General features: G+C 40.2%; 2 protein-coding genes across 4 annotated transcripts in view; one reads left to right on the plus strand and one right to left on the minus strand.

Annotated features, from left to right (window-relative positions):
* The window catches only part of SELENOF (selenoprotein F), a 44,937-nt gene extending 32,262 nt beyond the window's left edge, over window positions 1–12,675 (minus strand). The window contains exons 1-2 of one of the 2 annotated variants that reach the window (XM_075999751.1): window positions 12,341–12,675; window positions 1,394–1,561 (exon numbers count right to left, since the gene is read on the minus strand). In XM_075999751.1, the coding sequence (XP_075855866.1) occupies window positions 1,394–1,561; window positions 12,341–12,424 (252 nt within the window). In that variant the 5' untranslated portion in view covers window positions 12,425–12,675. The remainder of the gene's footprint in view (window positions 1–1,393; window positions 1,562–12,340) is intronic. The other variant, XM_012747570.2, reaches the window with a different exon arrangement.
* A 327-nt stretch (window positions 12,676–13,002) lies between these two features.
* Window positions 13,003–13,894, plus strand: part of HS2ST1 (heparan sulfate 2-O-sulfotransferase 1) — a 169,955-nt gene continuing 169,063 nt past the window's right edge. Inside the window, exon 1 of one of the 2 annotated variants that reach the window (XM_075999760.1) lies at window positions 13,003–13,498. In XM_075999760.1, coding sequence (XP_075855875.1) covers window positions 13,375–13,498 — 124 coding nt within the window. In that variant the 5' untranslated portion in view covers window positions 13,003–13,374. The remainder of the gene's footprint in view (window positions 13,499–13,894) is intronic. The other variant, XM_020282823.2, reaches the window with a different exon arrangement.

Here is a 13,894-nt window from a genome sequence, read left to right on the forward strand (position 1 = left end):
TTAAGAAGGACTACTGAGAAAAGGCAACAAATAAAAATGGCTTATACATGTATGCACTTGGTGTAAAGCTTAGGTATATTTGTTATCAAAGAACGAACATCTCAACTTATCTGTAATCACAAGGGAGTGTGATAAAGATTGTTTATTATAAAATACTCCTTGTTCCTCTATCCTTCTAAGTTTGGTGTCTTAGTGAATAGACTATTGGTTGAGTAGTAGTACAGACCACAGAATAAGAATAGTTTAATGGTAAGGAGATGATGACTCACAGATTCCTTCAGCAATTTGTCTCATGTGAATATCTCATACAAAAAAAGAAGAAGGGGAAGGGTCACACTAAACAAGATAAGTCCTATGTTTTAGAGCTATTTAAAATCAAGTTTTTAAAACTTGCTTAGATTTTATTTACATTTAATAAAGACCAACTTACCTGTATGGAGAGCTTCTCAACATTTAAATATATTATTGGTATAAATAAAGTAAAAAACATATAAGACATTTTAAAGCTTGTCTGCTTGTTTTCCCTTTAGAACTCTAAAAATGTACTTAGTGTTAGAAATAAACCTTTATTATCTAACAATGAGAAGATATTACTGTTTGAAAGGTTTATAAACCATAATACTTCAAACAGAATTAAGCATGTACAAGTGAAAGAGTATTAAAAGGAAACTTAACAGATGCCAAAACTTTTTCTCACTCCAAACACTCTCACTAATTCAGTTTTATTTGGATAACATAAATGATCTTTCTGGGCTATTTTGGAATTTAAAGAAATCTAAGAGTTAATGAAAAGATTTAAAAGTTGAACGAGTTCACTATTAATGTGTTTGAATAGCAGGTTTAAAACAGCAGAATTAGACAGACAGACCTACCTATCCATGGTTCAGTTTTCAGATGTTAAAGGTGAGGATAGGTGTCTCAAATTATTAGTAATAGGTATATAAATAAACAGTCCATATTCTTTGTTAATCAGACTTAAAGTTATAATTCATTGTCTATATAATTACAAGTAAAGTATTACATGCTTTACTCTCACCTCAAGTTTCATCTTAACACTGTGTTCTTATCACAAATGAACAGAAGAACCTATTAATTATTCTTTAGCTTCATTTGGCTAAGAGTTAGGAAAACTGGAGAACCATAGGATCCAAGCATGTTATAGGGATTCTGCTTCCAATTTGCTTGACAACCATGGTGGAACAGGATCCTGGTATGGAACCATACTTTTCCTTCCTATTTGCTTTGATTGAGCTAATGACACAGGCAAGAAATCAGTTGAATTTTACTAAAAAATATAAAAGTTAAAGACTTCTTTACACTTAAGTTGATTAAACAATTTATATTTTACCTTAACTAAACCATCCAATGGAAGAAATACACTAGAAAACAGTACCTTTTTGGTTTCAAATTGTGCTTCCTCCTGACAGCATCCTCTGCAATCAGGATCCAGCTGAAGCAGGTTGAACTGTCCAAGAAGATCACAAGAGCTGCAGAGCAAGTTGCTAGAGAAGCCTAACTCTCTGCATGCCTCCGATGAAAACTCTGCCCCAAAAGCAGACACCTGAAAATAAAAAAGAAATAAAATATAATTCCATATTTACATTATAAACCTTCCAAAAAGGAGAAAATAGGTTGTTAAAAACACACTGGAGACAAGTTACTGAAATATTTCATTTGGAGACAAATTCTTTTTTAAACTCTATAACCTTATATGAGAGTCTTTGGTGCTTCCCACCTCCCACACAAGCTTTTTTCTTAAAAATCTATCATCTTTTAGCTTAGCTAAAATACAAAAAAAAAAAAAAAATCGTTTTCATGATATGTATATTATATATTTTATTAAAGATTTGTTTTTAAAAGGAATTTTCTTTTAAGAAAAAATAATGCCCATTTCATTATAAGAACTTAGGACATGTTCATATAGGTCTATGGAGTAACACTAATTGCAGGATCTATCTGCAGTCACATCCAGCAGGGGAAGGGAAGAGAAAGAAGGGGGATGGTGTGGGAGAAGGCAAGAGCACAGAAGAAATCAAACTTTTGGTTTTAGGTACTAGCTCCACCATCTCCAAGATATGTGATCCTGGACAAGCTATCCTCTCTAAGCTTTCATTTCCTCACTCATAAAGCAAGCAGTAATGTTTCCTATATAAAACAGACTGCTGCAAAGATTAAATGAAATGACTTAATATAATCAATCAGAATGACAGACAAAAATAGGCTTTCAAAAATATTCTTTCCCTCATCCATTTTTCTTTCACACCTCAGTGAATGTGGCATACCTTCATTTGTCTATAAGGCCAATCCCTCTATCTGTGCTTTGGATACTATCTTCTCTCATCTTCACAGGGATTTCATTTCATCAATAACACAATCCATTGGAATATTCAAGGCCTCTGGTTTTAATTGCTCTCCCCACATTCTGTCACTTCTGAATTGTTACTAAAGCCTGGTTTCTGATCCTACCATTCCACTAAATTTGCCAAAAACCACCAAATGCAAAGGCATTCAAAACTGTCCTGCTTTAGCTGCTCCTTCCATAGGCTTTTCCTCCATTTTCTTTCTCTTTTATGACCTCTTACATGCTGCTGCTTCCCACAGTTCTGCTTTTGGTTTTCTCTTAGCTTTACATACTTTCCATGTACAACTGCATCTTTATCCATGGCTTCAGATACCAATTTATTGAAAACTCCCAATATTTTCTCTTGAATGCCAAGCTTCCAAAGTCAACAGCCCACTTGATGTCTCATTTAGATGTTGCATATGCATTACAAATTCAAAATCTCCAACAGTGAAACTTATCTTTTCTCCTTAAATCTATTCCTCCTGAAGTACTCAGTATCTTCATAAATTGGTACTATTTCTCTGACTAGCTGGTTTTCCAGGTCAGTCATCCTACACTCCACAACTATCACCACTTGTGCAACCAATTAATGCATTTTCATAATTCTGTCTCTTAAGGGGTTTTCAAGTCTTTTCCTGCCTCAGTGGCTTAAATGCTCACTGCCAGCACTACCTCTCATCACTCCACCAACTCTATTCTATTTTCCAGCTACAATGAATTCTGACAGTACCTTGAAGTATAAAACTACTCTAACACACCTTTGCTCATACTTTTCCTTATGTGTAAGGCTCTTTCCCCCTTGTTAATGCCTACAATATTTCTAGGAACCTGATCAATATCAGTTTACTAGAAAGCTTTCTCCAAAAAGAAAAAAAAAAAAAAAAAAAACAGACCTCAGTCTTTAGCCATAGTACTTTTCCTCTCTGAGAAATTTGTGCACAGCTATAAAACAGTACTACTCATGACACTGTACTATGTAAATCTAGGGTTGTCTGACTCCCTAACAATACTATGAGCTCTTTTGAAGACAAGCATTAAGTTGTTTCTCTGTATTTCCAGCACTAGTGCTAGTTTTTACATGTTTGTTGAATAAATGAATTGGTTAAAACCATAGCCTCAAGTAGGGAGAACTTCAGATTATTTGATAGCAACTGACTGATCTTCTACCAAGGATCTACAAACTTTATGTAAAGAGCAAGATAATAATTATATTAAGCTTTGGTGGCTATATGGTTTCTGTCACAACTACTCAACAACTCAACTAACTGTAGTGCAAAAGCAGTCATTGACAATACACGAATGAATGTATTCCAATAAAACTTTATTTACAAAAACAGGGTCAGCTGAATTTGGCCCATCAGCTGTAGTTTGTCAATCCTCTTCTAAACTCATCTGGTAGATTAAAATCCAGTGGCATTACCAAAGAAAAACATTTTTAAATATTGCTGGCATATTCACTCCAAAAATGCTGATCATCCCATTTGATAATTTTATATCTTTTACCTTATTTCTGTAATAAATTGGAATGTATATAATCTTTAAATAGATCAAATATCTCAGCCTAGTGGGAGACATCTAAGAGTTTATTGGTTAGTTTGTGTGGTTGATCCCTCTAGTTTAACTGTAAGACATTTGCTACTGTACTACTGCTTTGCATAATTTCTCCATTAGTAAAGTGACCTGCCTGCTCTAGTTGAGAGGTTAGTTTGAAAATCAAGTATAGCAATGGGCAGACTGTATTTTCCAAAGATGGCTGCATCTCTCTTTATATATACATATATCATCTCACGTGCTCTTTTCACAATGTGATAGGTAGTACTACATTGAGAAATGGGGTCTATGTCCCCTCCCCTTGAATCTGGGCAGGAGCTATGACTGTTCTCACCAACAGAGTTGTCAAAGAAGTGGTATTATGTGATTCTGAAGGTAGGTCACAAAAAAGGAAACAGCCTCTGCCCAGCTAGTACTCTCTTTCTGGTAACATCAACTTTGGAACTTAGCCACTGTGCTGTAAAGAAGCCTAAACTAAAGAGACAACGTGGAAAGGCCCATGTAGAGAGCAACTGAAACCTCCAGCTGACAACCTGCACTCACATGACACTCACTAGACATGTGAGTAAAAAGCCTTCAGATTTCAGGCCCCAGTCTTTCAACTGAGGTCTGAGACACCATGGAACAGACAAGCCATCCCCGCTGTGCCCTGTCTGAATTGCTGAACCACAGAATCTGAAAGTAAAATATACAATTGTTTTACACCACTATATTTTAGGGTAATTTTGTTTTGCTGCCATACTAATAAAAGTGCAATAAAACTGAAATCACTTTGAAAACTGTGAACTGCTTAACAAATGTAAGAAGTTGTTACTAAAACTTGTTTAACAAAGTAAAGATCTCAAATGTATAATCATACAATTGCACTACTTGGTTTTATTCTTGCTTTACTGATCACCTACTGACAGGTGGCATGAATATGCAAAACATGTATACTGAAGTCTTAAGACATCTTGATTCAAATGCTAGCACAAAGCAACTTCACCTGTGAAGATGGAGAATCATCACTTATCTCAGAGTTTTGAGGACTAAAGGAGAAAATGTACAGAAAGCATCTAGCATCCTGCTCAGTACACAGTTGGTGTTTAATATATGTTGGTATTATTCCCACCTTCCACAATGAAAGCACACTTAAAAACTACAAAACACTATGTGAAGTGTTTTAGTCATTACATTAGACATGGGATAAAGGATAAGTGTAGAGGAGATGTAAGGTCTCTTGAGTTTTACGGATGAACTATTTTTTTCTAGCTATTCATTCTATCATTGGATTTGCAGACTCAAGGCTTTGCATTTAAGGATATTAGAATATATTTTTAAGTACTTCACAGATAAATACTTAGTGCTAATTAATACAGAAGAAGAGTTCAGGCTAGGCATGGTGGCTCATGCCTGTAATCTGAGCACTCTGGGAGGCCAAGGTGGGATGATCGCTCGAGATCAGGAGTTTGAGACTAGCCTGAGCAAAAGCGAGACTGTGTCTCTAGTAAAAAATAGAAAGAAATTAGCTGGACAACTAAAAACATATAGAAATAATTAGCTGGGCATGGTGGTGCATGCCTGTAGTCCCAGCTACTAGGAAGGCTGAGGCAGGATTGCTTAAGCCCAGGAGTTTGAGGTTGCTGTGAGCTAGGCTGATGCCATGGCACTCTAGCCTGGGCAACAGAGTGACACTCTGTCCGCCTCCCCTCCCCCCAAAAAAAGAGTTCAAAATTATGTCTACCATCTTTTGATTGCCACAAAGTAACTGAATTAACATTTAAACCTGCATATTAAGACCAAATATTAAATTTTAAAATAATTAGTCACACTTGTAAGAAAGACAAAGATTCTAATAAGGTTCCTGACAGGGATAACCATTTAACTCTCTCCCTTTCAAAGCAGGATTGACAAACTAAGAGACTTCATTCTCTTGTTCTCCATGCATTATTCATTGTTTTTTTTTTTTTTTTTGAGACAGAGTCTCACTTTGTTGCCCAGGCTAGAGTGAGTGCCATGGCGTCAGCGTAGCTCACAGCAACCTCAAACTCCTGGGCTCAAGTGATCCTCCTGCCTCAGCCTCCCAAGTAGCTGAGACTACAGGCATGCACCACCATGCCCGGCTAATTTTTTTCTATGTATATTAGTTGGCCAATTAATTTCTTTTTAATTTATAGTAGAGGCGAAATGTCGCTCTTGCTCAGGCTGGTTTTGAACTCCTGACCTTGAGCAATCCGCCCGCCTTGGCCTCGCAGAGTGCTAGGATTACAGGCGTAAGCCACCGTGATGGGCCTATTCATTGTTTTATTTTTCTAGTATTAATGATTTTCTGAAACCTCCAGCTGACAACTTGCACTCACAGGTAGATGAGGGCTGGCAGCAGGAAAACTGGATCAACTATATTGTATCATTACCTTTTCAGGCAAAAGTCTGGCATTGCTATGTAAATTATACTTATATCTACATAGTAGTAGTCTAAGCTAGTCTTTACTCTCAGGAAACACAAATGTTTTTCAAGTAATTCTGAACAAATTTCAAATCTGAGACAAAAGCAAATAGATGGGTTTACAGAATGAACCCCCATGAAAATTAATACCAGAAACATGGCCCTTATAGCAAGCACTAGATATTTTGCTAAGCATATTACATTATTATTCCATTTTATCCTAACCACCCTATGAAATAGGAATTATTAACCCCATTTTACAGAGAATGAAACAGAGGCTTAGGAAAGTTAAGGTAATTTGTCTAAGATCACACAGAAAATAGGTGGCAACATTAAGATTCTAATTCTGACCCCTAAGGTAATCACAACAACAAAAATAAATGAGACCTGATTAAATTAAAAATCTTCTTCACAGTCAAGGAATCTATCATGAAAGCCAACAACCTAAAGAATGGCAGAAAATATTCACATGCTACACATCTGATAAAGGGCTGATAACTAGACTCTCTATAGAACTCAGGAAAATCAGCAAAAAAAAAAAAAAAAAAAAATCAAACAACCCTATCAAAAAGTGGGCAAAGGACATAAACAGAAACTTTTCAAAAAAAGAAGATAGACTATGGCCAAGAAACATATGAAAAAATGCTCAAAATCTCTATTCATCAGGGAAACACAAATCAAAACCACAACAGAGGTATCACTTAACTCTAGTGAGAATGGCCTTTATCAAAAAGTCCCCAAACAATAAATGCTGGCATGGATGTGGAGAGATAGGAACACTCATACACTGTTGGTGGGACTGTAAACTTGTACAACCTATGTAGTAATGTGGAGATACCTCAAAAAGCTACAAGTAGAACTACCATTTGATCCAGCAATCTGATTACTGGGCATCTACCCAAAGGAAGAAAAGACATTGCATAAAAAAGACATCTGCATTACAATGTTTATAGCAGCACAATTCACAATTGCAAAGCTGTGGAAACAACACGAGTGCCCATCAATACATGAGTGGATCAATAAAATGTGGTATATGTATACCATGGAGTTCTACTCAGCCACAAAAAACAATGGTGATCTAGCACCTTTTGTAGGATCCTGGATAGAGCTGGAGCCCATTCTACTAAGTGAAGTATCACAAGAATGGAAAAACAAGCACTATATGTACTTACCATCAAATTGGTATGAACTGATCAACACTTATGTGCACATATGGTAGTAACATTCATCAGGTCTAGGCAGGAGGGGAGGGGCAAGAAGGTGATGGGTATATTCATACCTAATGGGTGCGGTGCACACCATCTGGGGGATGGACACACTTGAAGCTCTGACTTGGGTGAGGCAAAGGCAATATATGTAACCTAAACATTTATGCCCCTGTAATATGCTGGGGAAAAAAAAGATTCTAACCCTGCCCTCAAAACTGCTAACCACTGTTAATAACTACCAAATTTTACAGAATCCATGATATATCATTATTGTTAGTACCTCTATGAATAAGAAAAATGCTGACAATAATTGTGCGACCCATCCATTATAAGACTCAGTGAGATATCAACATATGAAGAAATGGGGTGGGGGAGAGGTGTCTCAGACTCAGTAACAGACAATATCATTCTATACTGCTTTTCAGTACAGTGCTTTTCTGAATGAGGAAATATTATACATCATCTGAATGAAGGATCAAATATCACTTTGGGGAGCTTCTATAAACAGCTCCCTTACGTTGTACTAAAATATTACTTTTCTAATGCTTAAGCATACTCAGAATGTATTTTCAGATTAAATCACTTTATATGCTCCCAGTTGCCAACCCATTGAAATGCTGATAACTACACACTGCCATTAACTTGAAATTATAGCTATTCAGAGGTGTAGACAGGCACAGAAACTCAACTTATCTAGTTTAAGGACTCAGAGGTGTGAATTAACAAAATATGAGCTAAGTCCAAAGGACAGTTTTATTCTCTATACCCAGTGGTAACTCGATCTCAAGGTGTAAAAAGGAATTGTTCTCTCATCCCCTTTTTATTCACATGTCAGGTTCCAAAGATATGGCTAATTTTCACTACTGCCAACTACTTATCCTGGTCTTTTATTTCCTTTGGCTGACTGTGAAATTCAGGAGTTTTTCTAACTTCTTACTGTTTTTCCAACAATTCTCCATATTCCTTTTCATTTTCAAAGTTTTTGTTGCTTTTTCTTCTTAAAAACATTACTCATTATGGAAGAGACACAATAAACCTTAGGGAAGTTCAAACAGTTTATTAAGGGTGAATTCTTCAGGACTCCCTTTCTCTTGGGAGTAGGTGGGGTTTATCACTGCTGTACACAAAGTGCAGATATCCTGATGACTGATAGCATGGAGCAATATGAATGAACTGGGAGGCCATTTATACCTCAGAGGGATTTAAATGAACACATACATATGAGGCACAAAAAAAATTATGAAAAAAAAAAAGGTTCCTGTATTCCCTTTGGCTACATTCTAGTTGGCACAGAGGCAAAAGGAGTGGAGGGGTGGACAAAGATGGACACACACACACAAACACATACACACAGATATGATTGGTTAAGACTGTGTGGATCGGTGTAATACAGTACAAAATATGATGACAGAATATATAAGGGAGAAATTACACCTGACTTTGCAAGTCTGGAAGTGGAATGTGGATTAAGCTTTGTATTGTATCTAAACAAGAAGGAAATAAGGAAACTAAGGCCAAGAGTAAATTAATTTGTCTTAGATTGCAGTCAGTTATTAGAAGTTAAACTAGATAATAGATTTCCTTAAAGTTTACTGTGGTTTTTCACTTTTACACAACACTAAGAATATGAATTTAGTAGGCAGAGTTTGAGAGAGAGGGGCTGTGTATGATGGCTGTCTATGGGGATACTTAAGCAGAATGGTGTGGTTGTGGCTGATAACCTTGCAGTTTTATTTGATGGCTTTTTGTGTGTAAGTTAGTATGCTCTTTCTTGTGGAGGTCACACAAAAGAATGGGTAAGTTGATTCCTGTCCTCAAAAGGTTTTAGTCTGTACTTACTAGCAAGAGTTATACAGTTATCAGGAAATTTTTGAATCATATCTAAGGCAGAGTCCAAGTATGTGTATTTTAACCTCTCCTCCCCCCATAATTCTCATAGACACCTCCAGTTGGGATCACTAATAAGCTAATTGAACACCATGTTCAAAGGCATGCTGAATGAGAACATAATGTGTGATATATACTAAAACAAGTGATGCCAATTCTCTATCTCTACCTTTTTGCTATCTCAGTAGAGGTAAATGTTGGGAAACTAAGCTTGGACAAACAAGTGCCTTATTAAGGAATGCTGAGGAGAGACCTCACCTTAAAGCAACAGGGAGCCACTGAAGAGTTTTTATTATGGCAAATTTAAGGTTTAGAAAGATCACTCTGGATACACTGAAGAGACTGGATTAGAAAGAAAGAAAATGAGATGGGTAGACCGTTAAGGAAGCTGTTGTGGTAATTCCAGGCAGGCAAAGACAGTAGCCTGAATTTAAGTTACTACCTGAAGAAACAGAATTAATTGGACTGTCTTGGAGAGTTCTAAGGGTCAAGTAACTAATTGAATTTAAAGAATCAAAGGAAAGAGGATTTAAAATGGTTAATTTCTGTCTTAGGTAATTGGTAAGCCAGCAAAGCCAACCATTTAAGTTCTGAACATAGACATAACTCAAAGGGTGAACCAGGAGGCTGTTATTTCTAAGGTGAAAGATGTTTTTGCCCCAAATGAGGGACTAACAGTAGTTAGTGGAAGGATCTGAGAGATATTTAGAAAGTAAAAGCAATTAGATTTGGTAATTGCCTGGATGTGAGATATGTAAGGAAATGATGGAGTCAAAGATGTCACCCAAGTTTAAGGCTTAAATTCTATGGATGGCCACTGTGGTACATTATTTAACGGCCATAAATTTCTCCTATCCTGATAATGCACACTTCTTTGCAATGTGACCTGTCATTCTTCCCACGTAGAGATAGATGGACTCTATTTCCTCATCCCCGAAATGTAGATTGGTCTTGTGACTTACTTTGACAAATATGTGGTAGAAGTGATATATGTGATTTCCAAGGCATAGCCTTAGGAGGCATTGTTACTTTTGTTCTTTTGAAGTGTTGCCCTGAGACTGCCACGAAAAGAAGTTGATCTAGTCTATTAGGGAATGAGAGGTCACAAGGAGAAGAATCAAGTCACCTCACCTGATAGCACAAACCAAGAATGGTGGTACCCTTGGACATTTCAGTTCAGCTCAACACAGTGCATAAATGAGACCAGAGGAAATTAGAAGAACTACTCTACTAACCCACGGAATTATGAGAAATCACTGTTGTTTTAAGTTTTGAGCTCTTTAAACAGCCACAGACAACTGAAAGTCACAGACAGGGAGATCAGAAGGCAACTTGAAATGCTATTTATCCTTCCACAGTGGTGATAGTGAACTCCTATGACCTAAGATGCACCAAAAATTAAAGAGTACAAGTTTAGAGAGGAGAGTTCCAGTAATTTCTAAGGCACCAAATACCTGAATAACTGAGTAATGGAATGTTAATTAGAGAAGTAAAGAATCTACCTTTTTGGTAAGGTAGCAAAAGCAAACAGGCAGGATGCTTTGAAACTCCTTCATGAAAGAAAAGAAGGTGTTTATAGAGGCCTATCATATAGTCCCTAACTCCCCCAAATCTTGGACAAATCAATTAAACCAGTTCTCTAGGAGAAAACTTTTCAGCAGGCTAAGTAGGGAATACCTGAAGAATTAAGAAATGTAAAAGCTCCCAACAGAGTGCCTAAAATTCTATTATTCACATAGCAAAACATGTATTGCAAACTTCTTTTTTTTTTCTTCTTAGAGTCTCACTCTGTTGCCCTGGCTAGAGTGCCCTGGCGTCAGCCTACCTCACAGCATCCTCAAACTCCTGGGCTCAAGCAGTCCTTCTGCCTCAGCCTCCCGAGTAGCTGGGACTACAGGCATGTGCCACCATGCCCAGCTAATTTTATCTATATATTTTTAGTTGTCCAGCTAATTTCTTTCTATTTTTTAGTCTCGCTCTTGCTCAGCTGGTCTCGAACCAGCTCAGGCTGGTCTCTAGAGACGGGAGTCAAGCTCTTGCTCAGGCTGGTCTCGAACTCCGGAACTCAAATGATGTACCCGCCTTGGCCTCCCAGAGTGCTAGGATTACAGACGGGAGCCACCGCGCCCGGCCTATTGCAAACTTCTTATGAGGAGCTGGCCAACGTCTAGTTGTTTTGTGAACGAATAGAAAAATAAGTCAAAATTAGGCTTTCCCCATTCAAAGATTAAGAACTCATCTATTCTGTTAATGGAAAAAAATAAAAAACACTGCCCAATTTTAAGCCATAATGACAGCCATAAATTAAAAAAACAATTTCAAAAATAACTTATGCTTTGGAATACAGAAGCTTCTTATATTGCAACAACATTGTTTAAAACCACAAATCACACTGAAGAGCACACAGCGGTATGTGATTGCCAAAGAGAGGTAAGAGGCTAACAGTTAAGTAGGAAGAACGAGTGATAGAGCGAGCGAGCGAGCGAAAGATGTCAACAGGAATTCTTCACTTGGACCGAAGACTAGAAGACTTTCCTCTAAGATTTGGGAGCCTCGGCACAAGGGATAGCAGTTCCCTTGAATTTCCTCCCGTTTAAAAACCACTTTCACTCTTTGCCAATCTTTACTGCCCCGCCCTGTGTGACTTACTGATTGTTTTTAGCCAGAGCTGTGTAACAGAAAATAAGTACTCAAGACAATCTTAAGTTTGGAAAACACTGCTGCTAGAAACCCAAGGCAGGGGAGAATAATCATCAACTGAGAAATTAAGGCCACGTTGCATTCCAGCCGCAGTCGTTACTAAGGAAGCTCAGTCCTCCCACCCTTTTCAAAGGTGGCTCCCAACCAGGACTAAATGTTCCGTTTTCCTCAGCTGTACTCCTCCTACTCGCCCTTGGGGCAGCTGCGGAGGTGATCTACACTCACCGCTTGAAGTACAGTCGCCAACAGCAAACGCAGCCCAAACGCCGGAACAAGCCATCGCCCAGGCCCAGCGGCCATCGCCTCCATCTTCTGTAGGTCTCTGGCTGCCTACAGGACCCCTTAGCTAGGGGCGTCCACTCCAGAGCCTGATCCAAAACAGGCCGCTAAAGGCTCCTGCCATCAAATCTCTTGTTTTGCAGAGACGGGTATAAACCAAGGGCATATGAAAGCTTAAAGGTGATCAACTATAAAGACAGTCACTGAGTGCTTTCGATTACCCAAATCAGGCACTTTCTTAAACTCCCCACTTCTTTGCTACTCAGTGCTCCTTTCTTTCATTCACGACACTCCGTCAAGCAGCTAAGAAGCCCCGCCTTCACCCGTTTCTGCCCTGCCTTCTCCTCCAAGTTTACCCAATCGAATGCCGCCGTGATAGAGCCCTTGGCAGAGGAAACCAACCGTAAACCAGACCGAGTACGAAGAGCTGGGGTTCTTCGGTCCAATAAGCACCATCGAACAGGGGGAGGGGGTGGAGCCTCTGGTTGCCCAGCAGCGTACGTGGATGCGTGCGCGTGGTGGCGGAGGGGGATGGGTGGGGGCGGGGCTGAGGGCGGCGCAGCCGCAGCCGCAGCGCCGGTGGAGGAGCGCGCGGCCGCGGGCAAAGGAGGGAGGGAAGGAAGGAAGAGAGGGAGGCGGGCAGGCTGGCAGGCGGGCGGGCGCGGGGGTCGGGAACTGAGGCAGTAGAGGGAGGCAAAAGCCCGGCAGCCGCTTCGCGCTGTGTTTGCTGCGCGGGCTTTTGGAGGAGGCGGCTGTACAGTCGGCTGAGGAGAAGAGGGCACCGGCGGCGTTGGTGCTAGCGCCTGGGGGCGGGGGACCGGAGAGGCGAGAAGGGGGGTCGCTGCGGTGGTTCTCTGGCTGTCGCGCTCCCTTCCCTCGCCTCTCTCCCGGCTCGGTGGGCTCCTCCCGGCGTCTCTCTCGCCTCCGGGGCCCCGCTCCCCGCCCCCCGCGGTATGTCTTGATCCCGAGCAGCGGGTTTCATGGGGCTCCTCAGGATTATGATGCCGCCCAAGTTGCAGCTGCTGGCAGTGGTGGCCTTCGCCGTGGCGATGCTCTTCTTGGAGAACCAGATCCAGAAACTGGAGGAGTCCCGGTCGAAGCTAGGTGAGAAGCCGTACCGCTCCGGGCTGAGTGGTGTGGAAGGGGCCGGGCCGGGGACGCACTGCAGCCGGAGCAAGTGGGCGTTCGTCTAATCTGGGGTCTGGCTCGGGAGCTGGGGGCTGAAAGAGGTTGCAGAGAGCTGGGGCTGAGGGGCATCGAGAGCACAAGCTCCACGAAGGGGGCGAATTAAGCTTGTGTGGCGTGCTGGGCTCGCGGTGACATGGGGCAGAGGCTGGGCTTCCCTGAACCAAAGGGTTGCCCCGAAGTAGGCATTCCACGGAGGAAGAGCGAGGGAAGACCGAACTCAGTGGGAAGCGGGTGCTGCTGGAGCAGGTAGAAATGCTCAGCCTCGCGTGTTCTCTAAAAGTCGTACAGAAAGCCCCGGCGATGTCAGCGAGG

Source organism: Microcebus murinus, chromosome 2 (genome assembly GCF_040939455.1).
Source record: "Microcebus murinus isolate Inina chromosome 2, M.murinus_Inina_mat1.0, whole genome shotgun sequence".
Taxonomy (NCBI): Eukaryota; Metazoa; Chordata; class Mammalia; order Primates; family Cheirogaleidae; genus Microcebus; species Microcebus murinus.